Here is a 17,092-nt window from a genome sequence, read left to right on the forward strand (position 1 = left end):
CAGGGCTTCCATTAGACATGGTATTAACGGAGCAAGAAGTTGGCCAAAAAGGGGGATGCATTGGTGCTAATGAAACTATAACACTTAGTGGGCACTTGTCATGTGCCATTTCTAAGCAATATGCATATATTAGTTCTCACGACCACCCCAGGAGGGAGATACTGTTGTTATCCCCATTTTATAAATGGAGAAACTGAGGCATGGAGAGATTAAACAACCTACTGAAGGTCGCACAGCTTTCAGTGTTGCAAAATACCTCCAAGAGTCCCTTTAACATCCCTTCCCCTGGGATATCTTCCTCCTTGTCATCACAACCACTTTTCCTCATTTACATCGATGATTAAGTTCGCCTTTGGCTAAGTTCGTTCAGCCACTTGTCTAGAGTTTCCCAACCAGTGAGTGTCAACATTCCCACGGTCAGCTCCACCTCCTCTATGACTCCATTAACATTCAACTCAAGTTTCAACTTCAGCATTCAAACTTTTCATTTCTTTGCTGCACTTTCGCCTCTGGTGGCCAGCTGTCTCCTTTTGATAATTCACTTTTGTAAAATGTCTTGTAGGTTTATCACTGGGAGACAGGGAGGCAACACAACTACTTGCGTTGCTGTCTGCACGTGAACTGAACAACAGGTGGGCAGTGACCAGTCACTGATAGACCTCGCAAGAGGTGATGTGACTGATCGTGATGAGCATCTGTTATTTACACATCTGTGTAAATTGTGGACAGAGCATCTGTGATTTGTGGACAGAGGAGCTAGTAGTGAAATTTGTACTTCATGCAACTACAGTTAGTATGCTGCCATAGCCAAATTTGAACCATGCTGTGGGAGACTGGTATTATTCAACCAAAGTGTAGAAACTGACATTTGTGCATATCAGGACCGTGCACGGGCGAGGACAGCCTGTAACTGGCGGCTCCTGTTCTGTTGTCATGGCCATCCCCCTTGTTGTGTCACTCCTTTGCACTCTGGAGCCCACACCACCCTGGCCCAGTTCAGAGTCTACTTCTGCTGCACTGGCATCACCACTCCAGGTCACCACAGCCGTGTTTCAGATCCCAGAGGGATCCTTCACCCCATGCAGGGGATTTTGCTCTACACCCAGGGTGAGAAAACTTTTCCTGCAAAGGGCCAGATAGTAAATATTTGGGACTTGCAGCCACATGGTCTCTGTTGCAGCTACCCAACTCTGCCATTGTAGTGTGCAAGCAGCCATAAAGGCACGTAAACAAGTGGGCGTGGCTGTGTTCCAGTGAAACTATTTACAAAAGCAGGTGGCGGGCCAGATCTGGTTTGCCAAAACCCTGCTCTACACTGAGCATCTCACTGTCTTCTCCTTGGGTCTTTTAATTACAGGTGAAAGACCTCAACCCAAAGTGAATTAAGCAAACGAAATAACAACATAAGTGGAGTGGTGGGATTTATTGGTTTACATAACTCAGGGTTTCTCACCCTTGGCACTACTGACGTCTTGGGCCAGATAATTCTTTTTCCTGGGGAGCCATCCTGTGCATTATAGGATGCTTACCAGCATCCCTTGCTTCTACCCACTTGATGCTGGTTGTGACAACTAAAAATGTCCCCATTGTCCAATGTCCCCTAAAATTGGGAAACACTGTAACTGAAAATGCTAGCATTAAAAGTGGCTTCAGGTAAGAGTGGACACAGGGACTCAAACCAGCATATTTCTCTCTCTTTCCACCTCTCTCTCTCTCCATGTCTCCATCACTCACCTCTGCTGCTTTCTTCCATGTTGCTTCACCTTCAAACAGACTCCCCCCTTCTTGGTGGCAAGATGGCTGCCAGCAGTTTCAAACTTATATCCCACCAGCTTCAAGCCCCATGAAAGAAAAACTTCTTCCTAGTAGCTCCCTAAAATCCCAGGGCTGACTCTCATTGGCCCAGCTTGGGTCACATGCCTATCCCTGAACCAATGGCAGTAGCCAGAGGAATGTAGAGCTCTGATTGGTCAGGCTGAGATTACGCATGCAGCCCTGGAGTCAGGAGTTAAGAGCAGCCATGCATACTTACATAAGGAAGCGGTGGTACCCAAAGAATCATAGTCAGGACCAGGCAGGCAAAACAAAAGTCTCTGTTGCCAGGTGTAAATTTCTACCCAGTGCCTGGTACACAGGAGCCAGTAAGTGCTCTGTCCTTCAGTTGATGCCAGCCCTGCATCCTAGGGGCAGCCATCAGCCAGCACATTGTCAGTGGTCTTTCCTGGCCTGGCATTTAATTCCTCTTAATCTGCCTGCCAAGTTTTTACACCCCCGCAGCAGCCCCCAATTTGCTCTTCCTTTATACCATCCCAGCAGCGAAGGCTCAGCGACTCCAGGCTCCAACCATGACATGGGCTGTATTTTTAATCTTGATTTTAATTCCAGCTCATTCTCCTGCCTGTATCTCCCAGTCCCAGTGCCCCAGGGCCCATGCTAATTTGCTTCTCCCACCACAACTGGTGCCAGAGTAACCATTTTAAAAACTGCCTTGGTGAAATCTAATCAAATGAGAGCAAAATCTAATTTGGCACTAAAAGCCTTTGACTGAAGCCCTGTTTTTTAGGGCCTTGTGGAGGCTGAATAATAAACTCTGGAGTTTTGAAGTATTGGGGGTTAGAAAGAGGAGGGAGATGTGAAAGAAAAGATTCTAGCAGAGGAAGCAGCTCCGGATGTGTTGACACCCATGGCATTGGACAATAATAGGCAGGGGTGGGCTTCCAAAGTCACCCCACCTCCCACCCCCAGGAAATATCTATCCCACCAGCAGGGCCAAGAATTAGGCCTTTAGCATTTCAAGTTGCACATTCATCAGAAAGACCTTAGCCCAGATCTTCAGGGACAAACCAGTAGGATCATGAGCTGGGGACTGGAGAGACCTGGGAGGGAACCTTGTTCCCCCAGTGGGGAATTCAGTGAGCCTCCTTCTCTGGGCTTTCGTTCACTCTTCTGCAAACCAAGAGAGTGAAGTTCTGTGCTTCTGAAATGACTTGTGGTCCTGTCTTCCCTTCAAAATATGTCAAAAGCTGTGTTTCCAGGAAAATGCACACAAAATGAAAAATCTGGCATGTAATATTTCAGGGGATGTGTGCCCCCAAGCTTGTTCCTGCCTCAGGACCTTTGCACTTGCTGTTCTTTCAGCCTGGAGAAGTTTTCCTTATATTCCCATATTCCCTCTGACTCATTCTCATCGTTCCTCAACCCTGACTACCCAGCCCAGTGGTACCTCCCGTGGTCCATCTCTGGCCACTTTGTTGCATCATCATCCTTCATTTTCTTCATCACTGTTGTCACCAACACCACCATCTTTATTTGTCACAGTCCTCCTCCCTAGAATGTGAGCCCCATGAAGTCAGGGATCCTGAGGGTCTTCTTTACTGCTGTGTTTCCAGTGACTAGAACAGCTCCTGGCATACCTTAGGTGTTTAATAAATAGTTGTTAAATGGATATATTGATCTTTACATGCCTGGGACACTGATTCTATTATTAATATTTTTCTCTCGATTGTTTTACCTTTTTACTTAAGTTGTTTCAAAAGAAAACGTTTACACCACCACCAATATTATTTATCATGAGAAAATGTTGGGGAGCTTTGAGGGGATGCTTATTAAGATCACCTTCTTCCTTGTTGAAGTTTTGAACCAAATGAGAAATAAAATTAAGGAGTCAGCAGATGGAAGCCAAAATAGTACTTTGAGGAATCTGATAAAGGCCAAGTTTGAGGATCTGGCTTCCTTCTGAGGGCATTTGGGCTTCCTGATGCTAAACTCCAGAGTCAGACAGACTTCTCACTGAGCCAAGCCCCCTTGAACTAGCAGTGCCTGAGGGTAGATCACTCCCCACAGGAAGGCAACGGAAGGATTGGGTTACGTGTGTCCAATTTGTCCCACCAAACTCACCAGACACATATGCTAAGGGTCAGCAAACTGCAGCCCACGAGCCAGATCCGGCCCTCCATCTGCCTTTATAAATAAAGTTTTATTGAAACACAGCCACACCCATTTGTCTATGGATTGTCTGTGACTGTTTCCCGCAACAGCAGAGTTGAATAGTTGCAATAGAGGCTGTCTGGCCTATGAAGCCTAAAATATTTACTCTCTGGGCCTTTACAGGAAAGGTTTGCTACCCCTGCTGTGTCAGTCTTCCCCAAGGCAGAACAGGAGAGAAGGGAAGAGGCTAGGCGTGTTATCAGAGTAGAGCTCCCTACCTATGGAAAGAAGCATCAGAAGTGGGGAGTAAGGTTATTGAGGTTTGGTAGATCTTGTTTCCTGGACTGTGCTTGGTCTCCAGGGGCCTTCTCAGCTCTCACAGTGTGGTTCTTTTACTGATGGGAAGGAGACGCTGAGGGCCAGGTGGAGTTACTTAAATCAGGGTTTTTCTCAACTCCAGGGTATTGACGTTTCATGCCGGATGATTCTCTGTAGTGGAGGCTGTCCTGAGCGCTGTCAAATGCTTAACATTCTCCCGGGCCTCTGCCCGCTAGATGCATCCTCTTCCCCAAGGTGTGACAAACCTAAAATGTCTGCAGACACTGCCAAGTGTCTAAGGGGCAAAACTGCGTCTGGCTGAGAGCCACTGCTTTACGGGGGCGGATGGAGCAAGTGTCTGTGCCACGTTCTAGAGAAAGATGCTCAAGCCTTCAGCTTACCTGATGCCTTTATGCTGCCTCTTACCTCCAGCCGGCATCTCCATCCTTGATGCCCCAGCACCCAGCCAGGACATGCAGTTGCTGTTGAACTGGGCACCCATCACCTGACTATGTTTCACTCTGTACATATTGGATGTTACCCAGGACTCAGAGCCGGGGCAGCCGGTTTCCCAGCTCCCCTGCTGCCCAGGGCTCCTTTCCATTTATTTTTGCACCGTCCTACCACGTGAAGGGTTGCTCCACCCTGGGCCTTCCCCCGAGGCTGCTGGGGGTCTTCCCTTCCTATTTTCACCTCCTCCTCATGCCCACATCCTTCTAGGAAGCAGTTCATCAGCTCCTCCGTCAGGAGCACTCACTTCCTGGTCCTGTGTGCCAGGGGAGGATTTCATGGAAATGCTTGCCTTTGCCTAGAGCCTGGGGGATTCTGGAATCTGGCTGCTTGGGGTCTGAGGGGTCTTCCCACCCCTGGGCAGTGCCAGCCATCTGCCAGGTCTCCAGGAAAACCCCACAGAGGGCTCCGGCTCCATGGCCGCCTCTCCTGGCCCAAGCCTCTCTTCTCTGGACCAACAGGTCTCAAGCAGCCCTTCATGCTTTCTAGGAGGTTCTAAGTGGAAGGGCCCATCTTACCTCTGCTGGCGTCATAGCAACCCTGGCCCACTCCTCCTTCCTCTATGCATGTTCACCTCCCCTGTCTGTCTCTTCTCACCTTGGGCTCTGAATTGACACCCACTAGACCCTCACTTTTTGCCAGGAATGGCGCTAAGCACTCTGCTTGCGGGATCTCTTCCAATCCCTTCCATAGCCCCGCTCTCTCGGCAGTGGTTCTCTGAGTGTCTCGGAGCCCCAGTGTCCTCATCTGGAAGAGAGGGCTGGCCTAGCGCCTCTGTCTCTAGAAAAACTCTCACAGATTTTTCCATTGCTAAAAAATGGCTTTAGAGGTTATAATTATTAAAAATCACACTTGCTCATTGAGGAGAAGAAAAAGAACAAAAAAGTATCGCAAAGATCTTGTGTTACCTCACCACCCACAGAAAGTTCGGGGGTGTATCCCCGTCCAGATGATTTAGGGTGATTCTTTTTTTAAGTAAGCTTTGCTGGTGGTGTGAAGCACGCCTGCAGAGACGTGCACTTTCGCTGCTCTAAATGCCCAGCTCCGTGGAGTTTCACCAACGGAACCACCCGTGTTCCAGCAAGAAATGGAACAAGACCATTATCACCCGAGAAGTCCCGTGCCCCTTCCATCCCCCTTTCCCCCACGTCCAGCAATAACCACGGCTTTTCTTCTCAAAACCATAGATTCCTTTTGCCTGTTTTTGAACTTCATGTAAATGGGATCATACAGTGATACTTTTATATCTCCTTTATTTCTCTTAACACTGTTTGGTTGTTGTGATGCGTTCGTGTTAGTGAACGTGGCACTAGTCCTTTCCTTCTTATTTCTATGTCATATTCGGGTATACAGACATGCGGTGTATTTCTCCATTCTTGTGTGGGTGGACATCTGTTTTGTTTCTAGTTATTTGCTATTGTGAATAGTGCTGCTATGAGCCTGTCCTGCCTGTGACTTTTGGTGAACCTAGGAATGCATTTCTGCTGAGTAAATACCCAGGATGCTGGGTCAGAAGGTGTGACTATGGTCAAGTTTAGCAGACGCTGCCGAACAGTTTTCCACCGTGCCTGGATCGGTCTGCACGTCCACCGGCAGCGTGTGCGAGCTCCAGATGCCCCATGCCCCCACCAACAATCGGTCTTGGTCCTTTTTTTTTTTTTTTTTTAATTATTAGCCCTTTAATTCTTATTTATTTATTTATTTATTTATTTGGTTGTGTTGGGTCTTCGTTTCTGTGCGAGGGCTTCCTCTAGTTGCGGCAAGTGGGGGCCACTCTTCATCGCGGTGCGCAGGCCTCTCACTATCTCGGCCTCTGTTGTTGCGGAGCGCAGGCTCCAGACGCGCAGGCTCAGTTTTTGTGGCTCACGGGCCTAGTTGCTCCGCGGCATGTGGGATCTTCCCAGACCAGGGCTCGAACCTGTGTCCCCTGCATTGGCAGGCAGATTCTCAACCACTGCGCCACCAGGGAAGCCCTTGGTCCATTTTGTTAAATGTTAGCCCTTCTAGACACCATGTAGTAGATAGAATCCAAGGGGGTCCATAAACTTGAGTGGGAAAAATTGATGCTCTGGCTTTCACTGACCTACAGCTGACACTTGGCATTTGCTTCAGTTCTGAATGTAGGCCCCTAACCACGGTGCATCGGCAGAATCTATACCGTTGTCATCGTAGAAATCGCCGATGTTTCAGTATTCCGTTGCAGTTGCTGTAGGTGTCGTGAAATCAAATATTCTCACTCATCACTACTTTGAAATGATCATTCCTTGCAAGGTCTTGCGTTTAATCTTCGTTTTTTTTAAGGACACGTTACTATATGGCAAATTCTCCTAATATTTTGATAACTGTATTTCAAAATAATTGATTTTCTCTGTAATCTTATATATTTTATTTTCTGCACATGAAAACATTTGAGAAGGGGGGTCATAGGCTGCACTTGCCTGCCAAAGGGCTCCGTGGCTCAGAGGGCAGTGCTGTCGCCGGGCTCTGGGCCTGCCATGGTTTAGAAATCGCTGTCGGGTGACGGACAGAGAAGGCTTTTGCTCTCTGTGTGCTCATGTGGCCTCCTGGTCCTTCTCCCCCTCCAGCTTTCTTTGGGAAGTACCTTAATGAATACAACGGCTCCTACGTACCGCCTGGCTGGAAGGAGTGGGTCGGCCTCCTTAAAAACTCCCGCTTTTATAACTACACACTGTGTCGGAACGGAGTGAAGGAGAAGCACGGCTTTGACTACTCCAAGGTGAGTGCCCCTTCCTGGCTGGGAGAGGCGGTGGGGCTCGGCCCTGAGGGTCACGACGCGGGAGCCCGACTACCTGGGCTCAGATGGCGACACTTACTTACATGTGTGACCTTGAGCAGCTTACTTACATCCTCTGCTTCCGTCTTCTCATTTCTCAAACGATAGTCTCTGTTTCTAAGAGTATTGTTTTATTTTTCATTTTTTTAAATTGAAGTATAGTTGATTTACAATATTGTGTTAGTTTCAGGGGTACAGCAAAGTGATTCAGTTATATTTTTCCAGATTACTTTCCATTATAGGTTATTTCAAGGTATTGCATATAATTCCCTGTGCTATGCGGTAAATCCTCGTTGCTTATCTGTTTTATGTGTAGTGTTTGTTAATCCCCGTGCTCCTCATTTATCCCTCCCCCATCCCCCCATCCCGTTCCCCTTGGTAACCATAAGTTTGTTTTTCTGTGTCTGTGAGTCTGTTTCTGTTTTGTATTAGATTCATTTGTTTTATTTTTAGATTCCACATATAAGTGATATCACATCAGATTTGTCTCTCTCTGACTTACTTCACTAAGTGTAATGCTAGGTTTATCTCTGTTGCTGCAAATGGCAATGTAAGAGTGTTGGGTTTTTTCAATTGAGGTATATTTGACATATAACATTGTGTAAGTTTAACACGTACAACATGCTGGTTCGATACATGTGTATAACGCAGTGTTATTGCCGTTGTCATGTTAGCTAAACCTTTATCACGTTGCATAATCTTTTCCTTTTTGTGGTGAGAATGATTAAGACCTAGTCTCTCTTAGCAAGTCTGATGTTTATAATACAATACTGTTGCCTAGAATCACTATGCTGTGCATTAGACCTCCAGGACTTACTTATTTACTAGTTGTTAAGTTTGTCCCCTTAAACAACATCTCCCCACTTCTCCCACCCCCCGCCCCTGGTAACACCCATTCTACTTTCTGTTTTTATGAGTTCAGCTCTTTTGGATTCCATATACAAGTGATATCACACAGTATTTGTCTTTCTCTGACTTACGTCACTTAGCATAATGTCCTCAAAGTATGTCCATGTTGATGCAAATGGCAGGATTTCCTTCTTTCTCAGGACGGAATAATGTTCCGTTGTGTGTGTGGTGGGGGGGGGGGGGCGGTGTGTGGTGTGTATATACACCACATCTTCTTTATCCATTCATCGTTGAGGACACTTAGGCTGTTTACATATCCGGGCTTCTGAGACTAATGCTGCAATAAACATGAGAGTGCAGCTCTCCCTGCAAGATCCAGTTTTCATTTCCTTTGAATAAGTACCCAGAAGTGGAATCCCTAGATCATAGGGTAGCTCTATTTTTAATGTTTTGAGGAACCTCCATGCTGTTTTCTGTAGTAGCTGCATCAATTTACATCCTACCAACAGTGCACAAAGTTTCCCTTTTCTCCACGTCCTCACCAACACTTGTTATCTCTTGTCTTCTTGATGCTCACCATTCTAACACGTGCCAGGTGATATGAGGGTATTATTTTATAACATTTTGCCAAAGCAGAACTTTCTTACAGAAAGTGTGCATATAGAGTGTACAGTTCAATGAATCTTCAAAAACTGAGCAGACACATGTAACCAGCGCTCACGTAGGTCAAGAAGTTCCCCCCATGTAGCTCCCAGCAACCACCCCTCCCAAAAGGACACCCATTACTCAGACTTCCAGCATTGTAGACTAATTCTGTATCCAGCTTTTGTTGCTTAACACTCTGTTGAAATTCCCATGTTGTTACGTGTGAGTGTAGATCCTTCATTCTTGTTATATAGCATTCCATTGTGTGATTATACCTTAATCTATTTGTTCCCTAGGACATACTTTTTCTAGTTCTGATTTGTTGAACTGAGATAAGGTAAGGAGCATAGATCCTAAGTGAATTTTCAGGGAATTTTCACACATCTGTGCATCTGTGTAAGTGCCGCCCAGGTCAAGCTGTGGAGCATTTCCAACCCCCAGCAGGTTCCCTCCAATGCCTTTCCAGCCAAAACTGCCACCACCTCTATTTTGACTTTTATCACCATGGATTGGTTTTGCCTGTTCAAGAACTTCACATAAATGGGATCATATCACATGTGCTCTTTATATCTGGCTTGTTTCACTCAACGTCACGTCTGTGAGATTCATCCACATGGTCGTGTGTATCAGCCATGTGTCCTTTTCATTGCTACGTAGTATTCTCTTGTATAAATAGATGACAGATATTCATCTATTCAACGACTGATGGACATTTTGGTTATCTCTGGTTGGGTCTGTTATGAACTAAGCTGCCGTGAGCATCCTTACACACGGCTTTTGGTAGACATATGAACCCACTTCTCTGGGTTATACACCTGGGAGTAGAATTGCTGGGATATAGGATGTGTTAACATGGTTGAACCACTTTACACTCCCAGCCAGAAATGTTTAAGCGTTCCAGTTGCTTCACATTCCTCAACACAGGTATTGTCTTTTTTATTATAGCCATTTGGCTGGGGGTATAGTGGTATTTCATTGTGGTTTTTCCACAAATGTTTTTGAAGATCACATGAGTTAATACATGTAGAGCATGAGAGGAGACCATTGCATATATAGTAAATATTCAGAACATATTAGTTCAGATCAGGACACCAAACTTGCTCTGTAAAGGGCCAAATACTAAATATTTTAGACTTTACAAGCCATAGTCTCTATTGCAACTGCTCAAGTCTGCCCTTGCAGTGCAAAAGCAGCCATAGATGATATGTAAACAGATAAGCATGGCTGTGTTTCAATAAAACTTTATTTACAAAAACAGGCAGGGGGCCTGACCTGGCCAGTGGGCGGTAGTCTCCTGACCCCCGGCTTAAGTAATGATGATGATGGTGATGATGATGATAAGGAGGAGGAGAGACTAACACTGATGGTTCATCCAAACTTACCATTAAAAAAAAAAATCTGGAGACTAACAAATATTCCTGCCCCAACTAAATCTTCAGAATCAGCTCCGGCATCCCGCCACAGCAGATACATTATTTCTCCGGTCTGTCAAATCCACCTCTTTCTCTTCCCCATTCCCGCTGCCACTAGCCCTGGGCCTGACTTACTGTCGTAACCAGGGCTCTCTGATGACGATTCCTTGGGGCCTCGCTCTCTAGTTGCCTCTAAAAAGCCACACAAGGCTCCTAGGCAGAAGTCACCAGGGAACAGGCAGTCATGCAAACAGGAGAGCAGGCTGGGAGTAGGTGAGACAGTACAGAGTGGTGGGGACTGTGGAGGACTTAGCTGTCTAAAACGGGGCAGCAAACTCTCAGATCAGGCCTGTCCGTCCCACGTAGCATTGTGGGCCCGAGATGGCCAGGTTTTCTGATTTTTCAACAGAAGCCACAAATTTGTGTATTTTTTTCCTGTGAAGTCTGATTTTTAAGTATTGGCAGCTAATTCAGACATTTCTAAAATCCGGCATGAATCAAGGTCACCTGAGGGCCAGGCCTGACCCATGGATTTGCAGCCCATTGTATTGTTCTGCTGCCCATTGCCCTCCAGGGGCTGTGCAGTGGACTGGGGGTTCAAAGCCCGACTCTGAACATATTATGTGCTGTTGGATATGCTACCTATTCCTAAGAGCCTCAATTCCCAAATCTGGAAAATGGGCACATCCTAGCATCTTAATAATGCGCATTTCTATTTACTGAGCACCTACTATGGTCCAGGCACTATGCTGGGTGTTTTATGTACAATATATCTAATTTCACAACAACCATATCAAGTGAGTGAACTAGTGGGAGTTGATTACATTAGTCATTTATTCCCTCAACAAGTATTTATTAAGAGCCTACTATGTGCCAGGTGCTGGGTATCCAAGGGTGAACAAAAACAGACCCAGGTACCGTCCTCATGGAGTTTGTGGTCTAGCGGGTGGAGGTGTGTTATAAACTGTGAAGTGATGGCACCTGTATTAAAGTCAGAACACCACACACAGTGTAGAAGTGCACACATACACACACACACACACACACACACATATACACACACAAGCACATCAGCCCAATCTCCTATTTTGTCATCCGCAGTATGAGCCATTTCAACCAGACCAGCCTTGTCGGTTATTACAACCATCTCAAAACCTTTACTAGTGCTTCCCTGCCCTGAATTTATCCAAGTTTTGTCTGTCTTCTCTTCCATGAAGCGTTTCTGGATTACTCTAAACTATAGGAGTTATCCTTTTTTGAATCAGACTGGCCTCTTTCAGTTGTTTGTGAGCAGAAATGAACAAAAACTCAAATCAAAATGGCTTAATTGAAGAGGAAACAGCCTTTTTAACTGATCCAGCAGTAATGGCATCAGACATGGCTGGATTAGGCAGTGGTTTCTCACTCCTTTATATTCTGTTTTCTTCTCTTCGACCTCATTCACAGACTGTATGTCTGTCTCTCTTCTCCTGGTACCAATATGGCCATCCTTGCATCCTCTCAGCTTCCTGCCCAGCTGCAAGCATGGATGTCTCCTTCCCAGGATTCCTAACTAGTTTCATTGGCTCTAGATCAGTCACATGTCTGTCCCTGAACCAACCAGTGTGGCCAGGGGAATGCAGTGTTCTGATGGGCTGTAAATCACGTGCTCACTCCTGATCCAGAGGAAGGGGTCGCGGGAGCCCTACCACTGAACTCAACCCTGGAACATCAGCTGAGAATAAAGCCCCAAATAAAAATGGAGAGTTTCCACTGGAAAGAGGCTGACTAGATGCTCAACAGCCAGAACACACCCTATCCCACTCCCCTTCTGGGAACACCAGCACATCTGGGGAGCCCTCCCACCTTTGACAGGTAATCACCGCCCACGTGTCCCCTTCCTGAGTATAAGTCTGATCAGTCAAGGCCCCAAGTGGCAGACACCACACGTGACATTACCTGGCCAGTGCCCTCTCCCTGACCCTGTGTCTCACTCTGCACATAGTAGGCCTGCCTTCAGGACCTCCCGAGTGAATTGATTCCAGAGTCCTGGTTGGGGGGGATTTAGCAACTCTGCTGGACTCCTTGGAAATACAAAGCACAGTCTCTCAATGCAGAACACACCTTTTCTCTCCTCCCAGCCTCAGTGCAGGCAGATTCTCCAAATACCCAGAAAAATCCACTCCCTCCTTTTTAAAATTCCTCACCACGTGCACGCCTGGCCTCAGCACAGCCCAATAATGAAGTTATCCAGGGATACTCCATCCCCTTGGCGCTGAGGATGGGACATGCAGTGGCTGCTTTGTCACCCCATTTCCTACCATCCATACATCTCGACCTGTGAATGAGAGGAGCCCCTGTGACAAAGGTGGGAGAATTCCCGGAGCCCCAGTTACCAGAGGCCTGGAAACGGAGGGACGGGGGGCCCCTGTGGGGTCAGAGCTGGCTCAGGTCCAGAGTTCAACTCCCAAGGGTAACGGTGGGCAGCAGGGGCTGGAGCGCCGGGAGGGAACAGGAGTGAGCTTGGAGTTTCCAGCTGGGGCAGAGCTGGAGAGCGGGAGCCCCACACTCTGGGAGGCCCAGGGCCTGTGTCAGGTCAGAGCATCATGCTGACACTGACCTTGGGGGCCTTGGCAGGAAGCCCAAGTCGGGAGGAAGTGACAGCCCTTCCCAAGAGCCCCTCAAAAGGCCCTCTGAGGATTCTGTCCCACATCGCTAATCCCAAACGTGGGCGGATGCCACCGCAGGGGTCCTCATGGCAGAGTGGAAAGAGAGGCAGTGATGATGAGAAAAGAATGATGTAGAGCCAGCACTAATGGTCGAAGAGGGCTGGAGAAGGCAGCGGAAGGGAGATAGGCGTGACCAGGTCAGGAGATGGAGGAGGGTCCAGGTGAGTCCGGGGGGCTCTGCAGAAACGGCGGTCACCAGGAACCTGGGTGCACCCACCCCTCAGCCCAGCATGTGCACTTCTCTCTCTCTCTCTGTTCTGGAGAAGCCTTCCGTGTGTGCAGAGGGGGTATAGCCAAGCTGTTGGCTGCAACTTTGTCATGGAAAGAAATCAACCAAGAAAGCCCACTAATGCGGGAAGTGACTGAATGACCATGGAGGAGTCTGGAAAAAGACAAGGGGGATCTGTGCCTAAAGCCATCAGAAAAGCTTAGGACATAAGGCTGAGTGGGAAAAGCAAGTTGCAGGACTCCTTCAGGTCCCTAGTCAGATGTTACCCTCTTAGACCACCCTGTATACAGGGTAACCCCCCCTGGACCCCCCCATCACCACTGATGCGCCAGACCTGTATATATCATGGATTCACGTGTTCATTGTCCTCTCATTCGAACACAAGGCTCATGAAGACAGGAATGTGCGTTAGTCTTGTTCACTGCTGTGTGTTGGATGAATGAATGAATGTACACGGTGTGATAGGATTAATGTAAAAATATGCATAAAGCAATATACTCTAGCATATGTAATAACACATCTGGAAAGACACTTCTTTCTCAGTAGAGGACAAAAGAAGCCAAGATTGGGAGTGGGGATGAGAGGAAATCAAAGGGGACTTCAGCTTTGTTTGTACTGTTTTAATTTTCACGAGGAAAATGCAGGCGTTGTGATTCCTGAGGAATAATGGCTAACACTCCTTTAGAGGGTATCACGCACCAGATACCGCTGGAATCGTTGTACACGAATTAACCCATGCATTTCTCACCAGAGCCTATGAGGTGTCTGCTGTTACTATTTCCAATCACCAGATGAGGAAACTGAGGCCAAGTAACCAGGCCACACAGCTAGTAAGGGGTTCGTTCAGGATTCGAACCCAGGCCATCTGGCTTCAAAATCCATTCTCTAAACTACAGCCCATGGGCCAGCCTGCCAACTGTTTTGCTACAACCCTTGAGCTTAGAATGGTTTTTACATTTCTACCTAGCGGAAAAAATTCAAAAGAACAGCGATTTTCATGACACGTGAAAATTACATGAAATTCAGATTTTAGTGTGCGTGGACAAAGTTTTACTGCAGCCAGACGTGCCCATTCATTTATGCAGTTGCTGCTTTTGAGCTTTAATGGCAGTAATGAGTGATTGTAACTAAGACTTCTGGCCCGCAAAGCCTCAAATATTTATCACCTGGCCTTTTACAGAAAAGGTTTGTTGAGACCTGCTGTAAACCACCATCTACTCCTCCCATTGATATTTTCGTTTGTGGGGGGGGAAAAAAAAGAAGAGAAACCAGACAAAAAACACAAAGGCCTGAGCTCTAGCTCTGAATAAATTGCTTATTAGTTTTGTGGCCTCAGTTTCCCCATCTGTAAAATGGGCATGGTGTCCACTTCGCAATGTTGCTATGAAGGTCAGTCGAGCAAACACCTGATAACAGTAAGAGCCAGTGTCCATCGTGGGTTCCCTCAGTACCAGCCTCCTTGTTAAACGCTTTATTCACTTAGCAAGTCCATGTCAAGTGCTCATGTCACCATCTGAAGACGGGACTGTTATTGGGCCCATTTTCGAGATGCAGAAACTGAGGTGCAGGAAGGCATTGTTTGCCCACAGCTAGCAGGTATAAAGCTGGAACTTGAACCCAGTGTTTCTGACTCCAGAGCCCTCACCCTTCGTAAAATGATTGCTCCTTAGAGATGTGACTCTCTTTTAAACACAAACGGCTGTAGAGGCTTCCGAAGGTGAGGGATCAGCATCATGATTGGGAATGAAAGTTGGACAAAACCTGCTGCCCAGGGAAGCCAAGGGCTCGGGAAAGGAGACCCTCTGTCACGCAAGGTTGACTTGCCAAGTGAAGAAAATACAAAGAGGTGGGCTTGGGAGCTGCCACCCGAGGCCGAGACAGCCTCCCCTCCTTGCTCCCCTCCCCACCCAGCCTTCCACCAGCTGTCTGAGAGTAAAGCCACAGGTTTCCTGGCACAGCCCTAAAGCCACCCAGTGGTGCTCGGGTGGAGCTTCCCAAGCGGAAAATTTAGTCCTGGGAGCCAGGGGACTCTGATGTGGGAAGATGTCCCGTGACATATGGGGTGAACTGGCTTATCTCACCCAAGTTCAAACAAGAGGCAGAAACTCGGGCTTCCATGGGGCAAAGTGTGAGCAACTCCCACCAGCACCCACAGAAGACACGTTTCTCCCCACACCCGGATCCAGACAGAAGGAGGGGCTTCCTGCCAGCCACGCCCCCCTCTTGTCCTTGCAGTCTCTGTGCCCCGCCTCCACCCCTCCCCAGCCCCCCTGCTTCCTTCTCCCCTCTCTTAACGGCAGAGCCTTTCCGCGCCCTGCACGGGACTGTACCCTGGGGACAGGGACCCGCGGCCACACACCCACACTTAACAGGGAGCCCAGCACCCCGGGAATAGGAACCCAACACCTAAGTGAGCTCAGAAATCATCGCTTCAGCAACAGAAACCGTGGCAAAGGCCGAGCCTGGGAAGGAGGCAGGGAGACTCGCAAGCCCACCTGTCACTGGGGTCCCCAGTCCCCAGGAGTGCCCCACACGCTCCCCTCTTCCTTCCCGAGAAATCCTACTGGTAAATGACTGCTTGAGGAAGACAGCCCAGAGCCACAGGCTAGCAGTCTCCTCGGATGCACTGCGGTTCCTCTTGGCTAACTGAGCAAATTGTCGAAGAAGGTCAGGGTGGAGGGGGAGGGGGGCATACACCCTCCTGGGTGTCCGGCAGGGTGTCCTTGTCCCTGGATGTCTGCCAGCTGTGGTTGCGAAACTCTGAGCAGGAGCAAAGTCCCTAGGACCCTGGCATCACCGCCACCCTGCACAGGTGTGGCCAGGAGTACGGAGGTGGGGAGGGGAGATCTAGCTCCCGAATACCCAGGTGTGCCCGCCTCACCTGGGAGGCAGAGTGCGCCAGGCCCAGAGCCAAAGGGAGGCAGGGGGTGACTTCCTCATGGTCTATCGGCCAGTCTCCAGCTTCTAGAAAGTTCACCTTTTGACCTGCATCATCCTCTCACCTGTCTCCCCCCTTTCTGTGAATAACTCTGAATTTCTGACTGATCCCAGGCACCCCAGACTCAACCTGTTCAAGGCTGAACTCTGCATTTCCACCCTCGCCCCAACATTCTCCTGGCCCCACATCTCTGCACCCTTCACCTAAACCAGAAAGCAGTGACGGGGGAGCCTGACTGCCCCCTTTCACGCACCCCACACATCCAGTCAGTGGACATGACCTATCTGTAGGGTCCACACCCAGCCGTCACTGGGCAGTGCCACCCCCGCCCTGGCCCAGGCCCCCTCGGCCCTCCCTCTGAGCCTGGACTCAGCTCACGTACTGCGACCAGGGCTGCTTCTCACTGGCCAGCCCAGGCTCACACCCACCCCCAGAGTCAGGATGGTGTGGTCCCCTCCGGTCTACATGGGTGGATGGGGGTGCAGGCACCAGTGTCAGATGTCATTGTGGACGCCCTAATGCAGCCAGAGGGGACCAGCAAAGGCTTAGCATAGGAGTGGCTCTGAGGAGGACCAGGAAAGATAGGAGGCTCGTAGACGTGCAGAAAATCGGCCCCCCCCCCGCCAAGAGGGCCGTAATGTTCACTGACTCCTGCCGAGAGCTGGCTGCATGCAGGGCACCGTGTCGTGAGCTTTAATATCTCAGCACTTGAAGCCCTCTCACACCAGCCTTGAGGGGCAGACACAGTAATCACCCCACACG

General features: G+C 48.4%; 1 protein-coding gene across 4 annotated transcripts in view; it reads left to right on the plus strand.

Annotated features, from left to right (window-relative positions):
• Window positions 1-17,092, plus strand: part of SULF2 (sulfatase 2) — a 143,028-nt gene that overhangs the window by 84,405 nt on the left and 41,531 nt on the right. For all 4 annotated transcript variants that reach the window (XM_068524425.1, XM_068524426.1, XM_068524424.1 and 1 more), the window contains exon 4: window positions 7,341-7,492. In XM_068524425.1, coding sequence (XP_068380526.1) covers window positions 7,341-7,492 — 152 coding nt within the window. The remainder of the gene's footprint in view (window positions 1-7,340; window positions 7,493-17,092) is intronic.

This window comes from Eschrichtius robustus, chromosome 16 (genome assembly GCF_028021215.1).
Source record: "Eschrichtius robustus isolate mEscRob2 chromosome 16, mEscRob2.pri, whole genome shotgun sequence".
NCBI classification, from domain to species: domain Eukaryota; kingdom Metazoa; phylum Chordata; class Mammalia; order Artiodactyla; family Eschrichtiidae; genus Eschrichtius; species Eschrichtius robustus.